The sequence below is a fragment of the Saccostrea echinata genome, unplaced genomic scaffold (genome assembly GCF_033153115.1).
Source record: "Saccostrea echinata isolate AGI-Se365-2 ecotype Australia unplaced genomic scaffold, CSIRO_AGI_Sech_v1 ptg000002l, whole genome shotgun sequence".
Lineage (NCBI taxonomy): Eukaryota > Metazoa > Mollusca > Bivalvia > Ostreida > Ostreidae > Saccostrea > Saccostrea echinata.
The window spans coordinates 20,533,569-20,558,303 of record NW_026889751.1 but is presented as its reverse complement, the minus strand read 5'-3'; the positions used below and the strand labels follow the sequence as shown (position 1 = coordinate 20,558,303).

The 24,735-nt window shown below is 32.7% G+C and overlaps 2 protein-coding genes across 2 annotated transcripts in view; one reads left to right on the top strand and one right to left on the bottom strand.

Moving 5' to 3' along the window:
* The window catches only part of LOC133178117 (uncharacterized), a 74,884-nt gene extending 65,881 nt beyond the window's left edge, over positions 1-9,003 (top strand). The window contains exons 32-36 of the mRNA XM_061312875.1: positions 565-717; positions 1,063-1,099; positions 8,350-8,435; positions 8,538-8,751; positions 8,836-9,003. Of these exons, the coding sequence (XP_061168859.1) occupies positions 565-717; positions 1,063-1,099; positions 8,350-8,435; positions 8,538-8,751; positions 8,836-9,003 (658 nt within the window). The remainder of the gene's footprint in view (positions 1-564; positions 718-1,062; positions 1,100-8,349; positions 8,436-8,537; positions 8,752-8,835) is intronic.
* A 726-nt stretch (positions 9,004-9,729) lies between these two features.
* The window catches only part of LOC133178116 (fibrinogen alpha chain-like), a 93,287-nt gene continuing 78,281 nt past the window's right edge, over positions 9,730-24,735 (bottom strand). The window contains exons 8-12 of the mRNA XM_061312872.1: positions 22,231-22,373; positions 21,916-22,012; positions 21,663-21,833; positions 19,676-19,859; positions 9,730-9,763 (exon numbers count right to left, since the gene is read on the bottom strand). Of these exons, the coding sequence (XP_061168856.1) occupies positions 9,730-9,763; positions 19,676-19,859; positions 21,663-21,833; positions 21,916-22,012; positions 22,231-22,373 (629 nt within the window). The remainder of the gene's footprint in view (positions 9,764-19,675; positions 19,860-21,662; positions 21,834-21,915; positions 22,013-22,230; positions 22,374-24,735) is intronic.

The following is a 24,735-nucleotide window of genomic DNA, read 5'->3' as shown; positions in this document are numbered from 1 at the left end:
TTGGTCCAAAACTCTATGTCCGACTTATAGGCGAGTTATAAAAAGATTGGTATTTTAGAGGGTCAATCCCTCTAATATAAGCTTAAAAAATACAACCGACTTATAGGCGGACCGACTTATAGGCGAGTATATACGTCCGTATAAGAAATCGCATGGAATAAACAGTTGCATATATAAAATAAATGAATAAATAAATAAAACAAAATAAAATGAAAATTTAAAAGAAATAAGGGAAGAAAACGCATCAATATTTTGCATCTGCAATTTGATTGTTTCTTTTGCTAATTGTTGTTAAACGAATGTTAATTACATGTTGCTTGTACAAATCTAAGCTAGATACATGTAGTTTTCAATCCTTAGTTTAGCGTCATAAAAAGTGGTGTTAACTTGTTTGACGCTAGTGGCGCAATAGTTCTTCCCAACAAATATCATTCTTTATATAGCATTTATATACTTTTTATTTTTTGGTCACATCTAATGATTCAATATTAAGAGGTACTTAGCTTTTTTTCTTTCATACATATTGCACTTTGTGAAATGATATAAGATATGTTTTAATTAAAGCCCTGACGTCTCAGTTCTGCCGACTACTGAAATTATGGTACATATTTTCAACACTACTGACGATAACGCTTGCTCTGTGGATGTTCTCCTCAAATCTTTAGGAGCACATTCAGGGAAAAAAGTAGAGCTTTGTATCGAGGCAACGAGTGATGGGTAAATTAATATGAATGTGTACCTTTCAAATCAAGAAAATCAAAATGCTTTTACACAGGAAATACGAAGTGGTTGACGATTTCAATATCCGATTATTTTTCAAACAAAATGATGATTTCTAATTCCCAATAATTTGGACCAAATGTCTTAATTAAATCCTAATTCTGTCCCCAGATATACTGATACAGAAGAAAAATCACATATAATTTATACTGGTTTGTCAAATTACTATATTGCTGAAAAGAATTCTGACTTGGAATTTTGAAAGAAATCTCTGGCATTCACTAGTGACCCTTTTATTATTAGTTACTAATGTTCACGTTAACTTTTTTCGTTTTATTGTAGAACTTCGGAGATTAGATGTTACGCTGTTGAGTACGAGGTACATGGTACGTTGGAAGAAGGTTTACAAAGGAAAATTATAATACGTCATTCAAGACTTTTTAAAAATAACATACTTATTTCAAATCAATCACGCACTACGTGTCAGTTAAAATAGATAGTTATACTCGCACTTTCTAAAGAAAGTTCGGGTATATTTTTGTTACTCATGTCTGTCCGTCCGTCCGTCTGTCACACTTTTCTTTCTCAAACTCCTCTTACATTTTACACAGTAGCCTAATCATCTTTTGGGAGATGGTTGGTGGTGTCATGTAGATGTTCAGTAGGGTTTCGAAATTTTCATTTTCACCCTAGGGGTCAAATGGGGGTCGAAAAATGATGTTTTTTTTAATGCAAAAAGTCCCTGGTTCCCTGAACTCCTCTTACATTTTACACAGTAACCTAATCATCTTTTGGGAGATGGTTGGTGGTGTCATGTAGATGTGCAGTAAGGTTTCGGAATTTTCATTTTCAACATAGGGGTCAAATGGGGGTAAAAAAAATAACGTTTTTTATGCAAAAAGCCCCTGGTTCCCTGAACTCCTCTTACATTTTACACAGTAGCCTAATCATCTTTTGGGAGATGGTTGGTGGTGTCCTGTAGATGTGCAGTAAGGTTTCGTAATTTCATTTTCACCCTAGAGTTAAAATGGGGGTCGAAAAATGACATTATTTTATGCAAAAACACCTGGTTCCCAGAACTCCTCTTACATTTTACACAGTAACCTAATCATCTTTTAGGAGATGGTTGGTGGTGTCATGTAGATGTGCAGTAAGGTTTTACAATTTTCATTTTCACCCTGGGGGTCAAACGGAGTAGAAAAATGACGTTTTTTTTTTAATGCAAAAAGCCCCTGGTTCCCAGAACGCCTCTTACATTTTACATAGTAGCCTAATCATCTTTTGGGAGATGGTTGGTGGTGTCCTGTAGATTTGCAGTAAGGTTTCGGAATTTTTATTTTCACCCTGGGGGTCAAATGGGGGTCATTTAAAAAAAAATTAACAAGTTTAAACACCCTGGTTCCCAGAACTTCCCTTATGTTTTATGCATTAGCCTTAAATCATGATCATTTGGAAGATGATTGGTTTTGTCCTGTGGATGTTTAAAATGGTTTCAAAATTTGCATTTCCATGTAGATGGCAAATAGGGGCAGGAAAAAAATGGCCCCTCCCTAACCCATGGGGTCATGATTTGTACAAACTTGAATCTACACTTCTTGGGAATGTTTCCATATTAATCATGCTTTTGTTGTTCTTGAAAAGAAGAATTTTGAAGATTTTTTTTCCTTTTATTCCTATATAAAACTTTGATCCCTTATTGCGACCTGACCCTATCCTTAGAGGTCATGATTTGAAAACTAGAAATATGTCCATAGGACATAAATGCCCTGCCGAATGTATATTACTAATGCAACATGAAAATTTGTATGAGTGTATGAAGTTTGATGAGAATATCTTGAACAGTTTCTTTAAAATTGAAACTAAAATCTAAAAAAATGGATATACATGATAAATTCTCACCAAATGATGTATAAGTGCATACTTACATAAGAATATCTTCGATTGTTTCTTTAAAACTAAGCAAAATACAAATTAAAGAGAAGGGAGGTCAAGGTCACAGGAAAGTGCAAGGTGAAAAGTTTTTGATGAAGTTGAATAGCTTTCATTAATACATATCAGCATATTAAGTTTGATGAAAATATCTTGAATGATTTATTTAAAACTGAGCTTAACACTTACTTAAGAAAAGAGAGGTCAAGGTCAAAGGAAAGGTTGAGATCAAAATGTTGATGCAGTTGAAAAGCTTACATCAGTATGTATTTACTATTAGCATATGAAGTTTGATAAAAATATCATAAATGGTTTATTTAAACGTATTAAAACGTAGATAAACACTAATTTAAAAAAGTGAGGTCAAAGGAAAAGTCAAGGTCAAAAAAGTTGATGCAATTGATAGCTCTCAGCAGTATGTATCAGCATATGAAGTTTGATAAATATATCTTGAATTGTTTATTCAAAACTGATCTAGACACTAATTTAAGAAAAGTAAGGCCAAGGTTAAAGGAAAGGTCAAGTTCCAAAAGGTTGATGCAGTTGAAAAGCTTACATCAGTATGTATCAGCATACGAAGTTTGATTGAAGTCGGACATGACAAACACTATATGCCTCGGCCATATTCATGGCAGAGCATAAAAAACTTGAATGAACACTTAGTCTATATGAGGGTGCTTCCATATCAAAATGACTAACAAGCAAATTCAAAGAATTGTGGTCCCCTGCTTTCCGTGTCCTAGTGGATGGGATGCCATTATTTATGACATATTGTTTCAAATATGCACCCCCATCATATGTCATTCAAAAGTAATCACCAAAGTTAAGATTTTTGAAAATTAGGTAAAACATCAAGGTCAAGGGGTAAAAAATCATAGCATGCTCGGAAACATATTAAATTGTTACAGGTAATGTGAAAGTCCTATCTTTTCTCAATCAAAAGTTATAAGGAAATATAACATTTTTGAAAAGTAGGTTAAACTTCAAGGTCAATGTCATAGAGTCAAAAGTCATGATATATTTAGAAAGGTCTTGTCACAGGTAATATACATGTATAATGTGAATTCCCTATCTTTTCTTTTTCAAAATGATCAATTTAAAATAATGTTAATTTTTTTGAAAAGTAGGTCAAACTTCAAGGTCAAGATCATGGGTTCAAAAATCATAGTATGGTTAGAAAGTTCTTGTAGGTAATGTACATGTGAAATATGAAAGCCCTATCTCTTATTATTCAAAAGTTATGACCAAGGTTAAATTTATTGTGACAGACTGACAAACGGACAGACTGACAGACTAATGAGATTTAATGTCCCCTAGGTCCCTTTTGCGAAAACGGATGACAATAATGCCCTTGCTGTTCTTGAGAAGAAGATTTATGATGGAAAAAATCCCCTGCATTTTTCTATGTAAATCTTTGGATCCCCATATGTGGCCCCACCCTACCCCAGTGGGTCATAATTTGAACAAATTTGAATCTACACTAAGTCCATGTAAAGAAAGTTTCAACTTTTTGGGCCCAGTCAGTGGTTCTTGATAAGACTTTTTTAAATGATACCACCAAATTTTCACTAATTCTTGATTATCCCCCCTTGAAAGAGGGTGTGACCCTTCATTTGAACAAACTTGAATCCCCTTTACCCGAAGATGCTTTGTGGCAAGGTTGGTTGAAATTGGCCCAGTGGTTCTAGTGAAGAAGACAAAAATGTGAAAAGTATACAGACGGACAGATGGATGACAGACAAAATGTGATCAGAAAACCAGGAAAACTCAAGTGAGCTAAAAACTTATAATCACAAGTACTTGGAAAGAGTTACAGTATTTGAAAAGCAGTTTTTTTCATGCATTGTTTTCAGGAGCTGAAAATGTATGACTTGTATCCATGTTGAAAAAAACTGCACATTTCAGAAAACAGTATGATTAAAAATAGTTAATCAAGGTGCTTTGAGTAGCTAAATAAGCTAAACTGGTGTAGCTAATTCAACCACAGAGCTTAGTCAATTTTAAGATGCACAACCTTTTCAACTCTTATATTAATCATTGTTAAAATATTTATATCATTCATTTCTGATTCAAGGGAGAACTAGAGATATGACCAGAAGTATATCCGTTGACTAATAAACATGTACATAGGTATTGTGTTTTTTAAGTCGTTAATGTTTGTTTGTTGTTAATGTCCCTCTCAGGAATTTTTCACTTATATGGAGACTCCTGTCACCACTTAAAAATAATGAAGACGTAGTACAAGTCGGATTTGAGGTTAACATTCATTTTAGGAGTTTTCAACAATTAAGACGTAAAGACATAACTCCTTCCCCTCGCCCCTTCCCCTTCCCAGACCCCTGTTTGTTCATGTAACTAATACTTTGTCTTGACATTAAAAAATGTGAATGTAAACAAATAGTTTTTAAAATAGTCCATCTCTTTGAATGATTTTCATTCCTAATTCTAGGAGGGTACATGGGTTGACCCAAATTAATGAATGAAATGTCAAGCAATCTTATCATTGATGCACTTTTATTTAATTTGATGTAGTCATATTGTGAACATTTCCAGTTCATTAAGAGAGTGAGAATGACCTCCAGGGGTTCATAACCTTAGACCATTAGATGTACATAACATAATAACACAAGCAACAAAATTATGTATAGTCAAATGGAAAAGTTTTCTACTATTTTGGAGTCACATGATCATTTGTCATTTCAGGGACAGGGAGAGGCTAGGGAGATTGGACCCCCCCCTGGAATTTGCAGAGTTATTTAAATAGGACTATATACTGATTTACAGTAGCAAATAAAAAATGACTTTGGACGCCCTCCCCCCTTTAAAAACATGGACCCCACCATCATTGTTTTTATTTTGTTTGTTTGTTTGTTTTTTTTTTCCGGAAAAAATTCCTGGATCTGTGCCTGTAACTGAATGTAATGTCGACAACGGGAGATAACTCTTCAGAATGTGAAATTCGTATATTGTGGCATCCGATGATCTTTGATCCTTTTTAAACTTTAATCCTAACCATTTGCATTTCGGTTATTTTACCCCAATCTATACTTAAACTTGTACTTACCGACTGTCATAGGTCCTGTCAACTTCATGAAATATAATCCAATTAAAACACAAAATGAATTAATTTCTACTGTACACCACACTGCACCATGTGCAATGTAAAAATGATAATGGTAAAACTAGTACTAGTACTAGTTGGGTGACGCAAGCCCAATGTGATGTAGAAATTTTCAAAAAGGTGTTCACATTCATGTACAGTACAAGAGGGGGTGACAAAATTGATTGGGTATGGCTTTTCAAGGAGGTTTTTGCCTAATCAAATACCAAAAAAAAAAAAAAAAAAAAATTGCACATTTTGATAAATTCATCAAAAACGCTTTGTACTAAAATAATATTATTTGTTGTTGAGAAAATGAATTTAAAAAGTTCCAATTATGGGCCAAAAATTTATATTCCCCCTTTTATCAAAACCTAATTTATATAATTAATTAAATTCTGTTATTTCAGACTGGTAATGAATTAAGTAAAGGAAATACCTATAAGAGGCTCATAGGTTAAAGGTCACCTGAGCATTTTATGCTCGAATTGACGAATACATTTACTGTGTAAATTATAGAATTATTTTGACTTTTTCCTTGGTAAGCCCAATATGAAGGGGTGTGCATTTAGAGGCAAGCACCTTAGTGCGGGTAATACTGTCTCATCACAGCATCTAGTTTGTACATGTAGTTGCAAATAGGGTCATTATAACAATTATAACAGGATTGCGAAATGTTGAAATTAAACATAAATTTTAAAAGCTTTGTAATATATTTACGAATATGCTACTGTACTAACCAGTTCAGCTATATCACGTCTCTAGAGAGATCCTGCGAACATAATTATCAAAAAGATACAAAGAAGTTTTGCGTATTACATATTATCACTGACAAAAATTATGACATTAAATATTTCTTGATATTGAATTCATTGTGTGAATACCTTTGAGACTTCAAATATCCAAAGGCTGCAGTGTGGTTTTATATATATATATATATATATATATATATATATATATATATATATATATATATATATATATATATATATATATATATATCTCCTTCCTCTTTCCAGCAAAAATTAAATGAACAGTAACCAAGAAAACTATAACTTAACACATGTATGTGTTGAAATCGTTGTTTATTAAGGCTTGATAGATTTCAAGGTAGTATATACAAAAACCAAAATTTGACAAGCAAACACCGGTTGAGACCAAGTAAAAATTACATGCATTAGCAAAATGTACAAGTCTAAACTTACAAACATGTATATTAGAAGTTTGGTAACTATAACCAATTGCAAACACAATAAGTGGTATAATACATCAAAATTACAATATTCCAAAATATTTGTATGGAAACAGACATGACTAGAAAAATCATTGTAAGTGGCAGGTGAGGTCCAAAGGCTCCAAAAGTTGAGGAGATTTGCAAAATCTCTGAAACGCTCAAAGTTCTTTCTACTTTTCTTTCACAAATCGTACAAAGCAACGCTAACTCTCAACCAATCAGATTGCCGCAACGACCCTGAGGCTCCCAGTGGGGAAAAATTGCGGAGGCCCTTGTAAGGGCTTACAATTACAACTAAATTACTATATGAACAAATATATATGTTGAACATAAAACAAATATGAAACACAACTTGCAATATGAAGTCATTCGTCAGCATAAAACTATTTACTGTCATAAATGATATATATATATATGGTATCTCTCTATTATATAAACATACAGAGAGCAAATTTATTCATACCTGTATGATGGTTTTTCGAAGGTCATAGGTCATTACGTGACCTAATCACACAGCGCATTAACAACTATACGTAAAAAGACTTATTCTATTTAGCAATATAGCATTTTCGTGTATAAAAATGTACCAAATACGCAAGTGAAATAATAATCATTTTATTTACAATGTAAACGAGTATCTAATACAGTTCTTGATCGATTTTACATACAGAATAGAAAACTACGTGTTATAAGTTTCATGTCTGAGCTGCATAGTCTCAACGTTTACCCTTATTTTTCTTGTAGACCTCTGAATGCTTTATTTTTTTTTCATTAAACTTACTCACAATAAATTTGAAAATCTGGGAAATGAAGTGGGTCGGTACGTGATCAAATCTTCAGAGAAGGCCTTCATTTCCTAGTGAAGTTTTTAAACTTGTTATTTATTACTTATATATAAATTTGAGATATTTGAGGCGGACAATAGAATATAATCGAATATTAATATTGCCCTATCTGTTCGTCGTAGATTTTGACAAATTACGCAAGGTGTAAATCGGCTTGAGAAGCGGTTACGCTTCAAATTCATCTGGCAAAGGATTCTGTTTTGAAAGGAAAATTCTGTGAAAGGCTACTTGTGATCAATTATAGTGAACATATTGGTGTCTGGGAATTTTTGTATTCATGAAGAACCCATATTCGATGTTCAAAAAAAAAACAAAAAACAAAAAAAAAAAAAAAAAAACAAACCAAGAAACATGTCCGATGTTTGATGATAAAAAGTTTGAGGAATTTCGGTCGGAAAGGGATGGATGGAGACACATGTCCGGACCTGTTAACTTGAAATCAAGTATAAAATTTGATCTGAAACATAAAATCTAAAATTATATAAAATATTAGTAAAGCATATTTATTATGATGTTGACAGGAGACACTGGTGACAGCTTACATTGTTAAGACAACGCTCTCGATGATGGACTTGTGTCTACCGAACTTCCGAAGTGTCTGTCAGCTGTTTGTGGCGTGATTGCATAACATTGATATTTCTTAAGTATATATAAACATGCAATTTAATTCTATTAGAGATACATGTATCTTGTACATTCCTACTTGCAGCTACTGTCCAACAGACTTTGCTCGTGCAGCATTCCACTGCAACCACCGCAAAGACAAGTGCAAGGCAGCAACCAACCACAAAGACAAGTACAAGGCAACAACCAACCACAAAGACAAGTACAAGGCAACAACCAACCACAAAGACAAGTACAAGGCAGCAACCAACCACAAAGACAAGTACAAGGCAGCAACCAACCACAAAGACAAGTACAAGGCAACAACCAACCACTAAGACAAGTACAAGGCAACAACCAACCACAAAGACAAGTACAAAGCAGCAACCAACCACAAAGACAAGTACAAGGCAGCAACCAACCACAAAGACAAGTACAAGGCAACAACCAACCACAAAGACAAGTACAAGGCAGCAACCAACCACAAAGTCAAGTACAAGGCAACAACCAACCACAAAGACAAGTACAAGGCAGCAACCAACCACAAAGACAAGTACAAAGCAACAACTTAACATCGGAAACGTGATCGGATAAAAATCAGACCCAGAAATTGAGAACATATTATTAAACTTTTATTGATTAATTTGTAGACATTTTTCCTTGCTTTTCATAACCAAGAAACATGAAATATACTTCTGTATCTAGTATTCTATTGTATAGATCTATCTGTCATAAATATGCAAAATTATATTAAACAGATTTTGAAGAATTTGTTCCTATAATTATAAGCATTACTATAAACACTGTTTGATAAAATTGCTTTTAAACGTTTCTTTTGTGATGAAGACAAAATTGAAGATGTCTAAAAATCATAATTATATGTAATCTTGAAAGGTTTCTTATTAACATACGTTCAAAAGCGAAAGGATTTTTTTTTTATTGGTGAAAGGGAACCAATGGTGCAAAAATACGTGAAGAAGTCTTTAAAAATCAAATCTTGAATACATTAAAAATTATTACTTGAAACCTTACTTTATTTGTCAGTTATTTGAGATTATAACCTCCCCTGAGATAACTCCGTTTATGTTATCGACATTATAATTCATCGTTGTCCAGAAAATTACTGGATACAATTTATGCTCCTTTAAACCTCACTTTAACAAAAGAACTGTCTTGGTTTTACACAGAGACAACAATAAATAAACATACTGTGCAATTGAAGATAAAAAAAATCTATAGCTTAGACGTATATTACGTTTAATAAATAATGCAAAAATGAGTCGTTTTGGGTGTATGTTCTAGACTGATCTATGGAGTTGTCCATTATCATACCTACACAAAAGAACAATATCAATTACAAAATCGATCTCTAAAATCAAATATGATCTTTCCAAAAAAAAAAAAAAAAAGAAAAAAAAAATACTTCAATTCCAAATCTCCATCTTTCTTAGCCAAAGCCAATTGAATTTTTCTTATCACATTTGTTCATTATTTTTGTCATCGGTCGCCCGTTAACTTTTAACACTTATGAATTCTTCCCCAGAAGCAGTAAACAGATTTCAGTTAAACTTGCTTTGGTGAAAAGATTTGTCCCCTTCCGAGTGTTAGATAATTAAGTAATTAGGGACGTGAAATCTGTCATTAATCCATATTGTAATATTCAATAAGAATTTTGAAGGTTTTGTACAGGAATTTTACATTTAATATGTGTCATTGTTTGAAATAAGTACATGTTTATCGATGTTAATTGCATACAACCAAAACATAATTGAAAAATACTCCAAATGATGAATCGATAATCTTACCAAGTGGACGATTGTTGAATGCAGTCCGTAATAAAATATTTAAAAGCTATCTGCCTGATAAGATAAAATCTTTAATAAAATGTTTTGAAAATACAAAACAAACACCTCCAAAGAGGTGTTTATCAATTAACTTATTTCCTAATAATAATTTTTTTAATCAGGAAAACGCATGAAATGAGATAATTAAGTAAGTCATATTGAGCCCTTTACAACAATACAAGCTGATACTGTTAAACACATAATAATAATTAAATGATCAATGAGTTTAGTTTTGATATGTACATTATACATTCTTCACAGATTTTACTTGGGTAGTATATTATGGATTTCTAGATCCGATCGTTTAACGGCTTATTCAAAATCATGGTATCCCCTCTTTATATATATTGATCGTTGACATCCCTATGAAAAATCATCTCAAGAACCACTTGGCCAGGAAAAAAAATCAAATCTTATGTGATTACAATCTTAATGGTTTTGTTCATGTCCCCGGGGTGTAGGGTTGGCAACAACATGAATGGGATAGGCGTTTTACATCCTAAAATATTGCGAACAATCTTCTTAAAAATACTTCCTTCGCGATTAGTCAAATTAATATGCCAGCATCCTCGGGTAGTGCATATGTTTCATATTGTGATATTTTACTAGAGAGAGACGTTGATGGTAATCTAACAACAAAGCAAGCTTTATGGTAAACGTGATGACTTTAACTTTTCAATCGTCAACTTCCCTTACTTATGAAGTAATATACCATTATCACCTGCATATGGGTTGTATATCTCTCAGTTGATTCGATACGCAAGAGCATGCTCTACGTATGAACAAGTTCTAAAACGAGGTATATTACTGACAAACAAGTTGATGATCAAGAATTTCAACAGTCTCGTTTACAGTCATAATTTTGCAAGTTCTATGGTCGATATAATGACCTTATCAGCAAATACAATCTATCATTTAGTGACTCATGTGAGACTTATGGCCTATGGGCCTCTTGTGCAAATATCCTGCAGATTGATGAAGGCGAAGAGAACATTATTTGAAGGCAGTTGATATAAAAAGGTGACTCATTAGCTTTAGCATCTTAGTACGTCGAGCTGTTCGTCTGTATTCAACATAATTCTGTTGCAAGATAAACTGTCATTAAAGGAATAACTTCTGGCTTATATATAAATTCAATATTGACTTCAGAAGCAAGATTCAAACGTACTAAAAGATTTAATGAGATTAATACCTATTTTTCGTTGATGTCTATAGTATCTCCTTCTAAGATTAATGCTATGTATATGAATACAATTTTACCTTTTATAAAAATCAACAAATGCCTAACTTCATTTTATTATGTAATCTCATTTCATATTCATGATGTAAATCCATTTTCTTATCTTTCTATTAATACTATCTAATTTTCAATTACAATTTAAGCATGCAGTATTATATGGGCATCAGAGAATCTATTTTGTTTTCTTTTTAATTAACAACTTCATGATAAAAATTTCTGCTATAGCATATTTTTAATGTTGAGCAATTGTCTAGCAATGTTGGATATGAATCTAACCATTCGAAATGAAATGAAAAGATAACGAACAATGACCATTCTCAAAAGTCTATTTAAGCATTACAAATTACGATAAAAGCCAACACGGACCTCTGAAAACAAAAATGGGATCAGGTGCCAAGGAAGAGTAAGCATCCCCTTTCGAACGGTCACACCAATATTTAGGGCCTTGTCAGGATCGAGTGAACGGAAAAATCTGTTAATAATTCTGTGTGACAATTTACAAGTTCCATTTTTATCGAAGAAGCAGTTGTTCATTATGTCAAAAAGTTAGGATCCCGCTTTACAAAAGAACTTACGAGTAAAATTCATTTTTTGGATTTTTTTTTTTTTTTTTTTTTTTTTTACATTTATTTGAAAAGAATTTAGAGCGATATTTTTATGTTTATGCCAGCATTTTCTTTAAAAAAAAAGAAACATTAATTTTGCAAGATTTTAAATCAACTTAAGTTTTTGGTCATAGTTGTAAGTTCTTTCATAAAACTGACCCCTGGTCTTTGAATTTATGTAGGGGATTGGTTGTATGAATTGTTGGAAAGTTGCACGATTTGATGCTACATGTATTGATTTGGTAAAATTTCGTGATTTCAAAATTTCAAAAAGAGTCTTTGAAGATAATAAGTATCCAAATCTGATGAACACAACTTCTCAAACATGGTGTACAGTACTCCGGAAGTTTCTCCTTCACTGTTGTAAACTATTCGTGAAGACTTAAGAAAATGTCTCGGCAGACGATTTACTAGAACGCGCCAAGTATCTGTTTGTAAGAATCTGTGTAAAGTTTAGGAATCTAGTATAGTAATGGTAATTCAAATTCAATTTGTTGTTGGGAGCATTAAAAATATTTAAAGCTGACATAACATTTTGAAAAAATTCTTCCTTAGAAAAGTATATGAGTATATGTTAATGTTTATCATATAAGAATATGGTGTCCCGATAGAGTCATTTGCAAAAGTGTAACAGCGCGTAAGTAAAACGCGCTAGCATGAAGTGACAAAACGCCAGCACGAAGTGACAACACGCTGTCACGTTATACAAAACGAGCCGGCGCATTGTTACTTTGCACTAGCGCGTTGTCACCTGCAAAAGTGCAGCAGGGCGTTAGAAACAATGCGCCAGCGCGTTGTTCACATTATTAACAACACGCTGGCTCGTTGTTCACAACACACCGTTGCGCTAACGGAACTTTGCACAACAAGCCGTCACGCTAACGCAACTTCACACAACACGTCGCTGCGCAAACAAGCAAAGAATTGTGTTAAGTTGTGTCGAATAATGACCGGGGTCATTTTTCTGCGTTAAAAAATGACCCCCCCCCCTCGGGTCATTATTCTACTAGTGTCATTATTTGTCTTTACACTTGAGAAGTGCTATTCTGAGGACATGACGTCAGAAGGTTATCAATTACAAGGTACAATTTCTAAAACGAGGCAAACTGTTGACAAACAAGTTGATGAAACAACAGTCTCGTTTGAAGTCATCCTTTCGCAAATTTTACGGTCAATACAATGACTTGTCAGCACATACAACCTATACAACCTACTGAGTCAAATGCTGACTGACGTTTTTCATGATAATTATTAGGCAATTATTTATACACTGAACTGTCTACGGATTTTTCCGTTTTTTTTCCGATCATAACAAGGAGCACACGGCGAATGTGACCGGTCTGCAGGGGATGCTCACTCCTCCATGGCACCTGATCCCACCTCTAAATTTTGAGGTCCGTGTTTGCTCTGGCCAAATTTGTATTGTTTCATTGGACTTTCGAGATTGAATTCTGTTCGTCATCTTCATATTTTATTGTAAACTGAAACGGGAGATTTCTGCAGGAGAATCAATAATCACCCCTCTACCATTAAGACCAAGAAACTCAATGAACCAGTTGGGGAACATTTAAACGTCGACGGTCACAAATAGAAGGACATGACAGGAATGGTTATTGACAATAACACGAAATTGGCCGATGCTGAGAGAAAAAGTAAAGAAAAATTCAGGATGCACACGCTTAATGTATTCCACGATAATAATGGTATTAACTAACTGAATGACTTCACGAGGATGGACTTGAATTAGGGGAAAATATTTAAGGAGGTTGGATCCTGCCATCAAAAGTAATGAGAATTTTTTATCAAGTATATTTTGAAAATTTATACACATAGCTTATTTTAAAATCAAAGCAAAATGGGGATCTATGCGCTTCTTTTGGCGCTACAGAGCATTTAGTTTGACCTTTGTGTACTGCTAATACGTCTTACACATGAATAATTTTTTTAAGTTTTTCCTTTTTTCCTCCAATAGTTTTATTCAAATAAATTATGGGGACAAATACAGTCTTATTTCATCTTAAATAGACACATTAAAATTTGTGACAACGAAAAAATTTTCAAATTACTCCGCATGTTCAATTATTTGACCTTTTTGCACTCAGAAATTTTCATTTTTCTGGCATTAAAAATTTAACAAGAAAAAAAATCATTTGAAAGTAATGACATTTTACTGAATTTAAGAAGAATGGTTAAATGTATCTTATATTTTCAGAAAAGAAAATTAAAAGTGGGGGTCTGTGATGTTAATTTTTAGATATCACTAAAATAGTGCTAATTCTAAGCTTAAATTAAGGCTATTTTTTCTTGATTTTCACAATATATTTGCTATATTCATTAAATATGATGATGGAGTTCATGACAGATTATTTTATAGATAATTTAAGACCAGTATATAAAACAGTTCACCGCACAAAATAACTCTGTGTGCAGACTGCATGTAAAAATAGGAATCCAAACTTAACATACTTTAAATACTTCGAAAGAGGAAAAAAAATGATCATTTTCTTCTAAAAAAAAAAACCTTCCGCCACAAAATATAGTTCCTCACTTAATGCCTTTGATATGGAATTTAATCATGGAGTTTTAGCTGAAAATAGTTAAACTGGCATTGAAGAATCCAAATTTATTGTAAGAATTAAAACACTATGCAGAATTTTCGAAATATAGGTTAAGATAAAAATCTGCTCAAAAGCTCAGGAGCGAACCTCGTTAAGGAGGGATTCTTGTCTGGTTTCTGACTAGATGAAATATTCAAAGTATATTTGCTTATATGTTTTATATACTTTGATGTAAGAGATTTAAAAGATCATATTTTTCTTTCCTCATCACAATTGTAAAACTTTAAATAGAAATGGTAAACTGAGTTTGAAATCCAACAGGGACTATATGATAATATCTTCCTTTCTGCCTTTCAAAATGATTATAGAACAATGAATTTAGTTATAATTTTTCACAATCAAAGACTTGGAAAAAATTTGTAAATGTAAGTTAAATTAATAATAAGGGACTAAAGTTTTAAAATATAGCAAATAAATATGATTTTCCAAACAAACTACAATTATGTTAGCTTTTAAAAGCTTCCAATCTAAGTTCAGATTTGAGCTAAAAATCCGTAAAAAGTGTTTTCTCTCTCTTAGTTAACGGTCAAAACTTTTTGTTTTTATATCATTTTGTATCTTTATGTGACAACTTTACCATATGTGAAAATAAGAAAAAATTAAATATAGGAAGCATATAAAAATAACTAAAATATCTTAAAATTTAAAAAAATAGAGAAAATTCGGATTAGCCAATATCCATTCTAGTTAAATTATTTATGTCAATTTGGTAATATCATCTTATAGACCCTTTATGGTAATATCTCTTTATGCAAAAAGAAAAACATTTAATTTATTGAAATGGAAGTAAGCATCGCATGATTGGCAACAGTATTTTTTTATTCTTAATGTCCAGGGAAAAGGTACTGACCTTGCCTCTAATATAAAACGGTCAAATTTAATCTAACTGATACCATCACTTAGAGATATTGTCTTCTTGATTCTGTGAAAATTTCATTGATTTTTAAATATAAGAAATAAGTGTTCTTATGAGAAGAATCCCTCCTTAATAATACCATGCAAGACTTTTCCTCCACATCGTTTTTACCACCCAATTAATTCATGCTACTATTTTCAATTAGACTATTTTTAATTATCTTCTTCTATTCAATGTTATTACTTTCTCTTTTTTATCACTGTTTCTCATTAAAGCTTTCATTCGATAATATATTTTTAAAATACTATGATTTCAAAATTTAATTGGGCTTTGTCCATATTCAATATGGACAAAACAGAATGTTTATTGACAGGAAAATTTATTGAAATGTATTTAAATGAAAAATATATTTGTGGTGTTAGAATTGCTAAAAGTCATGTAAAATCATTAGGTGTATATCTCGGTCATGATAAGGATATCTGTTATGATATGAATTGGACAAATAAGTTAGAGAAACTTGAAAGAATACTGAGTGTTTGGAGAAGGCGAAACTTAACGATCTTCGGAAAATGCACTATAATAAATACACTAGCATTATCTAAATTGGTATATAATGCTTTTATTTTGTCAAATCCAAAAAATGAATTCTTTAAAAATGTATCAAAACTTGTATTTAATTTCTTATGGAAGAAAAAAGATAGGATAAAGAGAAATACGCTAATTGGTAAAGTTAACCAAGGTGGAATAGGTATTGTTGATATAGAGAGTAAATACTGCAGCGAAGGCTTCTTGGATAAAACGAATACTAGATAAAAGAAGTATAATATATAAAATGTTGAATAATATTCTTAATCTTAAAAACCTATCAGTTAATGATATTGTTAAAACAAGTGTATGTAACTTTGAAAATACTGCTTTTTTTAAGATGCTAAGAATACCACTTTTTTATGGTGAAGTCCTTTCTGCTTTCAATAAATGTAAAAAAGTTAAACAAATTTGTGCTTTAAAGAGAGACCAATTTTTATCGGAATTCATTTGGAACAATAATCTGTTTCAGTATGATTCTAAACCTCTTTGTTTTGAAAACGGGATAAAAAGTGATATTCTATATATCAAAGATCTTTTTGATAATGATGGAAACTTCCTTAGTATTGAACACTTTTATAATATACTGGAAAAGAAAAACAATATACTCTGTGAATATATCATGATAAAAAAGGCACTCAGAGAATACAAAAACAATTTTGACTGTACATATGCAAAATTTATTAATATTAAAAACGAAGTGTCATTTTTTATTTAGAGATAATAGTGTAAGAACTGTAGCAAACCTTAAATGTGATTTTTATTATTCAATTTTGGTAAACATAAAGTTTCAACGATCAGTTTATGAAAATATGTGCCAAAAGACGTTTGATCTTAGTTACAAATATGTCTGGAAAAATGTATATCTAGCTAAAATTAAGTATATGTATGAAAAAAATGTTGCTGAATTCAATTATAAATTATTGAATTGCATATTGAACAATAATTTAAATGTAAGTAAATGGAACAAAGATGTAGAACCTTTTTGTGAATATTGTATGGTTGTTGAAGACACTGAACATCTCCTGTACAGGTGTAAACTTTGTGAAAATATTTGGAAAAAAATTAGTTTGTTTTTGGGTTTTGAAATCACATGGAAAATACTGGTACTGGGTTTTTACAATGAAATCAATTTAAAAACAACTAGATTGAATAATCTATTGTCATTCATTTGTTTTACCATTTATAAATATAAAATGAAATGTAGATTTCAAAAAGAAAACATGTATATAGAAGTTTTTCGAAATAAGATAAAAAATTGTCTTTGTTTACAAAACGTGATTCTAAGGAAAACACATGTAATTAATGATAATCTGTTTCTAGAAGTAGGCAATTATTTGTGATTTTGATTTATAAATTTCTATGCAATGTATGTATTATGATTTTCTGTACACTGAATTATTTATGTGCGATGTTTTAATAAAAGAGAAAAAAAATTAATTGGGCTAAAAATTATGTCTTCTTCAAGTTCTGTCATACATGTATAATTATCTTTAGTTTTTATTCGTTTCATATCAGTATCTATTTTGTTATTTAGTTACACTATGTTTGAGAGAATACAACGTTTTACGGTTTATTGTTTCGTAGTTATTAAATAGCGATAATTAATTCGATCGTTTATGATAAGAAGGTAGTGTAAATTAAAGTGTATTCAAATAATGCCGCCCCCCCCCCCTCCCCCTCCGGTGTTGGGGGGGGGGGGGGGTAGGCAAACGTTTTACATTGGAATACATTGTGAAAAAAACCTTTTAAAATCTTAATTTTTCTCAAGAACATCAAAGACATGGTTAGTCAGATTAATATTTAAGTATCATTTGCTTCTGCTTCTGCCAAGTACTACGCACAATCATCAAACTGATTTTTTTGGCAAATGTGGTGCGCATGATATACCGAAATTGAAACTCTAAAAGGCTAAAATGTTAAATTGATAGTTCACATTTAGAGTAAGAATGCGGTCACCTAAGACCTAAAGGTACATTTAGTGTTGATTTAAGTTTATTCAAATCATAACCCACAGGGATCACATTAGGTAATCAATTTTTACACAGGAATATGTAGGACAAAATCTTTAAAAGTCTTCCTCTCAAGAACAACAAAACCATCATTAGTCATATTAATGTGGAAACATCCTATGGCAATGTAGATTCAAATGCGTTCAATTAATGACCCTTTGGGGGTAGTTGGGGGAAGGGTGCGGGGGGGGGGGGCAAAAGAGATATAAAAAAAAATTACATACAAATATATGGGGGAAAATTCAAATACTTTTAAGAAATAAAAGAGATTTTATTATTCATATTGATATGCAAGTGTCCTCAGTTATATAAAGTTAAGATTAAAGTGTATTCGAATTAGAACCCTTAGGAAAAGGTTGAGGCTATACATAGGGGATTAGAGTTTTCTAAGGGAATACTTAGGAAAAATCCTTTCAAGAGTGACAAGACCACACTACATCATATTAAAAAGCAAAACATACCTACATGTAAGTTGTGTGGAATTATGTCTTTTTTTAATTTTGAGCTCAGGGGTTAGGGTTGTTCGAAACCAGAGATTCAAATTTTACATAATGTGTGAGTACAGGGGAATATCTCCGGAACCATGCTGATATTTTATTGATATTGAAACATTCGATTATTATGTGGATTCAACTTTGAATAAACCATGCATGCATGTACACTGTAGTTGTCATAGGACTTCACTTTGGTTCACAGTATGGAGTCATTCTTTTTAATTAAGGAGGCAAATCATTTTAAAAAAAAAGTTGATCAAGATCAACAGTGCCAAAGTGACTCAGGTGAGCGTTGTGAACCATCGGTCTCTTGTTAAAAATTCCATTCACTGGTATATACCGTTCTACCTTGTAAATCTATAATCTTTTACCGCAACAGGTTTGGATGTCAACTCTAAATTTTCAAGTTACAGGAAATTATGATTTTACAAACAAATCTGGGCGCATACCAAGACTCAAAACTGTTTTAACAATGATTCTTATAAAATATAGATGCACGTTTTCAATTTTTAGTGACAAATAGACATCGCTGATAATTTAAATTAGATAAAACTTCAAGTTTCATGTATACGGCATTTAACTTATTTTACCTTTTCCTGTAATTTTGAGATTGCTATGTGAGATTTCATTTACTTAGTGACCAGGTCTTACCGCATAGCCTGGATTAGTTGAGTTATAAAGGGTATTTGAATAAAAAAAAATCAACTGTAGAAAATTTAAAGGATAAATTGTAAATCTTATATAACCGTTTTGACTTCCTTTTCTTTCATTTTGACTGGCTGAAATGTTTTAATTACACACACACACACACACAAAATTTAATTATTAATACTGTATTACCAAACAGAAGAGGTGTGAGTATTGTTGTCATTGGTTTTATTCAATGTTATACATGTACACGAATACTTTTTAAAAATTTATTATAGTTTTTTGGGGCGTATCATCATTTTTGCCGACTTCAACGATCTCCATGTCTTTCCCCATTCATACCAACTCAGTTCTTTGCCATCTTTCTTGGAGTCTTTTCTGTATACGCCATTAAGATTTGAACTAAGACAATTAAAAAGCCACCCTGCTGTTGTATAGTATTGAGCACATGATACTTTGGAGTGTGTGTCATTGTCTTTGTCCTTGGTACTGAACTTCATGCCGTTTTCGTATCCAAAACTATCACCTGTAAGTACACACGTGACTTATCCTTAGATTACTAGTACTTCCTGTGTGCAGAAATTGTTCTCTATCTCCAACAAGAACATCTTATAATATCATATATTATATAAGTAAATAGCAATACATGCAGTTGTCCAGTTAACATTTCATCTATGAAAATTTCTTACATGTCATTTACTTAATAGAGATATTTCATTAAGGTATAAGCATACTTTTCTACCAGGCATATTTCATGAAGAGGGATTGCGCGTTTTAAAAATATAAAACGGTGAAAAGTATTAGGCCATATCCCCTTGAACTTTCAAAACTGAAATACTGTACATGTACATAAATTGCCGTAGTCAAAATTTAGCGTAATCACTCGATATTGAATGGTTGGCGTAATCATGAATTAGCGCTACACATATCCGCGCTGTGTTATGTATTTATAAATGATTTATGAAAGGTATTCATGAAGTAGCGCACAGTATAGTTCGCGCCAAAGCCGCTAAAATATGAAGCCCGCCTTTTTTAAGTATATAAATAGTACTTACAATTCAATTCCAGCTTTTCATTTATTTCATTGAAACACATATGTACAGAAAGTGCCAGATTGTCTAGGATTTATTCAAGCCATAAATGCTTTCTTTCCTTGTTTAATACTGATGAACGGTTGCAACATCGTAGAAAAATACACGACCCGCATATTTTTAGCTTGTTACGCAGTTTTTCATAAAAATTTCATCTGTTAATCCTCGTTAAAAGAAACAAAATAAGAGATTTTACTATTTATATGTGTATCTGTATAAATTAATTATGCATATCAAAGGATGTGGAAGTACACAAACTATTGTTTAATTGATGCGGTCTTTACATATTTGGTTAGGCCATAAAATAGTTGACACTTCTGAAGCTGGATATTACAAGTTGATAGTGCTTACATGTATAATTGATCAAAAGCAATCGATTTTCCTAAGAAAAGAAGGAGTAAAGGTTCAGTGGATGCAACTCTATTTCCTCATCTTAGCTTAACAGAGGGCTACCAGACTTCAACAGTACACCCTTCAGTAATATTGCATAAGGATATACATGTATTAATTAACTAGAATTTCAGATTAACTAGAATTTAACTAGAAGGAATCTAAGGAATGATTAATCATATCTTGCTGTACACAGGGTTATTGTCGCCCCGTGTTATTTTCGCCCTTTCGCACTTGCAAACAATTTAGCCCCGTTTTAAATTCTCCCAGTCGCCGTTCTGTTTAAGAAATAACACTGTGTACTTTGAATTCGCTCCGTTTTAAATTCGCCCACCTGTGATTAAGGCGAAAGTAAAACGGAGGCAAAAATATCCGATATACAGTATGTAAATGTGTTTAATAGCGAGCGCAGCGAGCGGCGCAAAGCGCCGCTCGTCACTGCGAGCTCTAACGACAACGCCTGGGCGAAGAGAAAATTCGGACTACTGCACATTCATTCAATAGAATTTTTTTCCGCAGTAATTCTGGACCCACAATGCATCGCTTCTTGTTCTCGTTGCTAACTTCGTTCGCGCGGTAACAACAACTAAAATTTCAGACAAAATAAACTCACCTTAATTTAATGGATATTGCATACAGATAGTAGATTAAACGTTCTTTGTTAAAATCATTGCACTTTTTAAACTGTTTATGGAAATGCAGCTAACATACGATGTCATGTGACGTCACAGTCTAGACGTTCCAAATCTCTCGTGCGGTTTGAAGAGGCGGATCTTAACGAATGAAGTGAACAATGCGCTCGCCCCAACGGTCGCACCGTCGACATATTATATGATAATTGAGCTTACCAAGACCTTTGGTACCCTTGAATCCCCCTACTGTTAGTTTATACTGGTCAGCCTCGTTACCGATATAGAATATGGAGTAGGTTGCATGTGCTTTTTGTCTAGAGAATCTCTCCAGATCTATCCTTAGTTCTTGCTTTTTGTCTTTTGTCAGTGTGTGAATAGCATCATTTCCTAATCATAAAAGTCTTTTTTGTTTTATTTATTACACAGAAAATGAAAATAAATATTAATATTTTGCAAATGTAGATCTTACCCAGCCAATATTCATCCTCGGCGTCACCAAATCCATTCTTGTACTCGGCCCAGTTTCTGTAGAAGTCAGTCACGCCATCTTGTCGTCTTTGTATAACCTGAAATCATTTCTGGATCTAATATACACTTAATTTTTAGTAGATTAACGATGACCTTACTAATGTATGTAACTTGCACATATGTATAAAGATTTACTTTCAGAATAAAGAACATACTTTTGAAACGGTATGAACTCTGTAAAGTATTCCATTGAAAGAAAGAGAAGGAGAGAGTGTTCAACGCATAATTATATTTCAATATCAGTTGTCAAACTTACCGGCCATCCGCCTCCGTCAGTTGTCATGTCACAGAACACCGATTTATTTGTGTTCATGTCAGGATAAATCGTGTATACACCATCTTTACTCATGGGTCTGTGTTTGAGGATATCAGCACAGTCCTTGTGCTTCTCTTTGACGTCTGGAAAATAAGAAAATAATCATTTAAATGGGGTTTTGAAGAACAAGAGGTCCATGAGCCATAACGCTCACCATAGTCTCTATGGCTTTGTTGTTCTACATTAACAGATTTTTCTGTGTATTCCAGTGAAGGGCTTCAAATTTAGTCCTATACTCGGCACACAGGGCCGCTTACAGTGACAGAGGACATCAGTTTTAATCATCCGAAAAACCCGTGACTTTCACTTCAAATGCCGGGCGTTTGGCGGAGGAAGAGTCACTACCTATGTTTACGTCTTAGGTTTGACGCAGCGACGGGGACAAGAGAATCGAACCAGTGCCTCCCGATCATGAAGCGAACGCCCTACCACTTGCCACCATGACCTACACTATCCGAGGATACTTCCTTATAATTATGACTAATTATGCCTTTGCTGTTCTCGAGATTAAAATTTTAAAGATTTTTCTCTTTTTATCCCTGTATTAAACTTACTTCGCTCATTCTGGCCCCATCCTACTGATTTGAACAAGTACAAATAACAATTTTGAATCCACACTACCTAAGAATGCTTCGATATCATCGTAAGATTTTTTAAAAATTTTAATCACCTACATGTAATTTGGTCCCATACCTGCCCAGATTCATGATTTGTATAAATTTGACTCTACACTGCCTGATTATACTTCTATATAAATATGAATGAAAATCTGATATTAAGAAATAAAAAAAATGAAATATATTCAGTGTATAGCTTTGATCATCAATTGTGGCTGCAGCCGCTGCACCCTACCCCTGAGGTCATGATTTGAATAAACTTGAATCTAAACTACCTGAGGATGCTTCAAAATTAATGGCTTATTCGTTCTTGGGAAAAAAAAAATATATAAAGATTTTTACTAATAAATTCAATGGTAAACTTCGATCGTCCATTGCGGCCCTACCGACCCCCCCCCCCCCCCCCCCCCGTCATGATTTGAACAAACTTGAATCTACAGTATGTAATGAAGCTTTCACATAAATTTTATCTTTTCCTAGAAGAGAATTTTGAAAGATGCCATTAAAATTTCAATAATTCTTAAATATCTTCCCTTGAAAGAGGGCGTGAATTTTCATTTGAACAACTTGAATCCCCTTTACCCACAGATGCTTTGTGGCAAGTTTCGTTGACATTGACCCAATATTTCTTTAGGAGTCGAAAATTCGAGAAAAAAAGTTTCGTTGACATTGACCAAATGTTTCTTTAGAAGAAGTCAAAAATTCGAGAAAAAAAGTTTCGTTGACATTGACCAAATGTTTCTTTAGAAGAAGTCGAAACTGTGAAGAATTTAATTTACAGACGACAGATAGCACAGAACAGACGAACGCCGGACACCGTTCGATCAGAGAAGCTAACTTGAGCTTTGGGTTCAATTGGGCAAAAATGGGGGAAATGGGTTCTTCTTTTAAATTGCTAGAATTTGTCGTTTACGTTGATACTGAAAATAAATACAAATACATTTATTTCTATTAAAACAGTGTCTGACTCTTCCATGGTGTAATTCACTCCATTCTAACCGTCACGATAGCTCAGTCGGTAGGGCGCTCGCTCCGTGATCCAGAGCTCCAGGTAATTTTTTAGCCCAAAGTGTATTTACTCCCTGATTTTCAAATCAATGCAGATTTTGATATTCAGCCAAATGATTTAAGAGTATTTTGTTAATATATTAATGTTTTGACATCTATTGTAATTTTGAGCTTGTTATCGAAATAAAGGTATTTAAACGAGGAAAGAAAAAACTACAACAGTTCCTGGATTTATTTAAATAAAATTTTTGAAATGCCAACAAGATTTTTGCTAAATCTGAGAAACATTTTTTTTTGACAAGGAAGATCATACAGTAGGTAAAGTAACCATAGACACATAAAATTTTTTCTCCATTTAAGATGATATCGTAGCAAGTCAAGAGTAAACCGAGAAAAAAAAATTACGAGAGAAATCAGAAATTATCAATGAAGCCATCATAAAAAACGTTAAGTACAAACCTTGTGTAACCGTCCTACTAAACAGAGAACCATAGAGACCTCTAGAGAATATGAGAACTCTTGATCATTAAATTCTAATGCATAACATATTACGCGTGATATCTCTCTACAGCAGTTTATTTAATTGGTCTTGAATTTAAACGGAGCTCGTTTTTTTCGATATGGTTTTAATATGGTCTTCACTGCTTTTTTACACATCATGTACTCTTTGATAAGATTGCAGTATAATCTTTTTTCTCCGGTTAGGACTTTTTTTCTCCAATTATCCATTGTTTTCTAACATTGTTTTCTAGCCTTTGTGTGCTTAAAAGTAACTATGCCTAGGACGTAGTCTTTCTGTATAAAGAAATCGATTTTAATC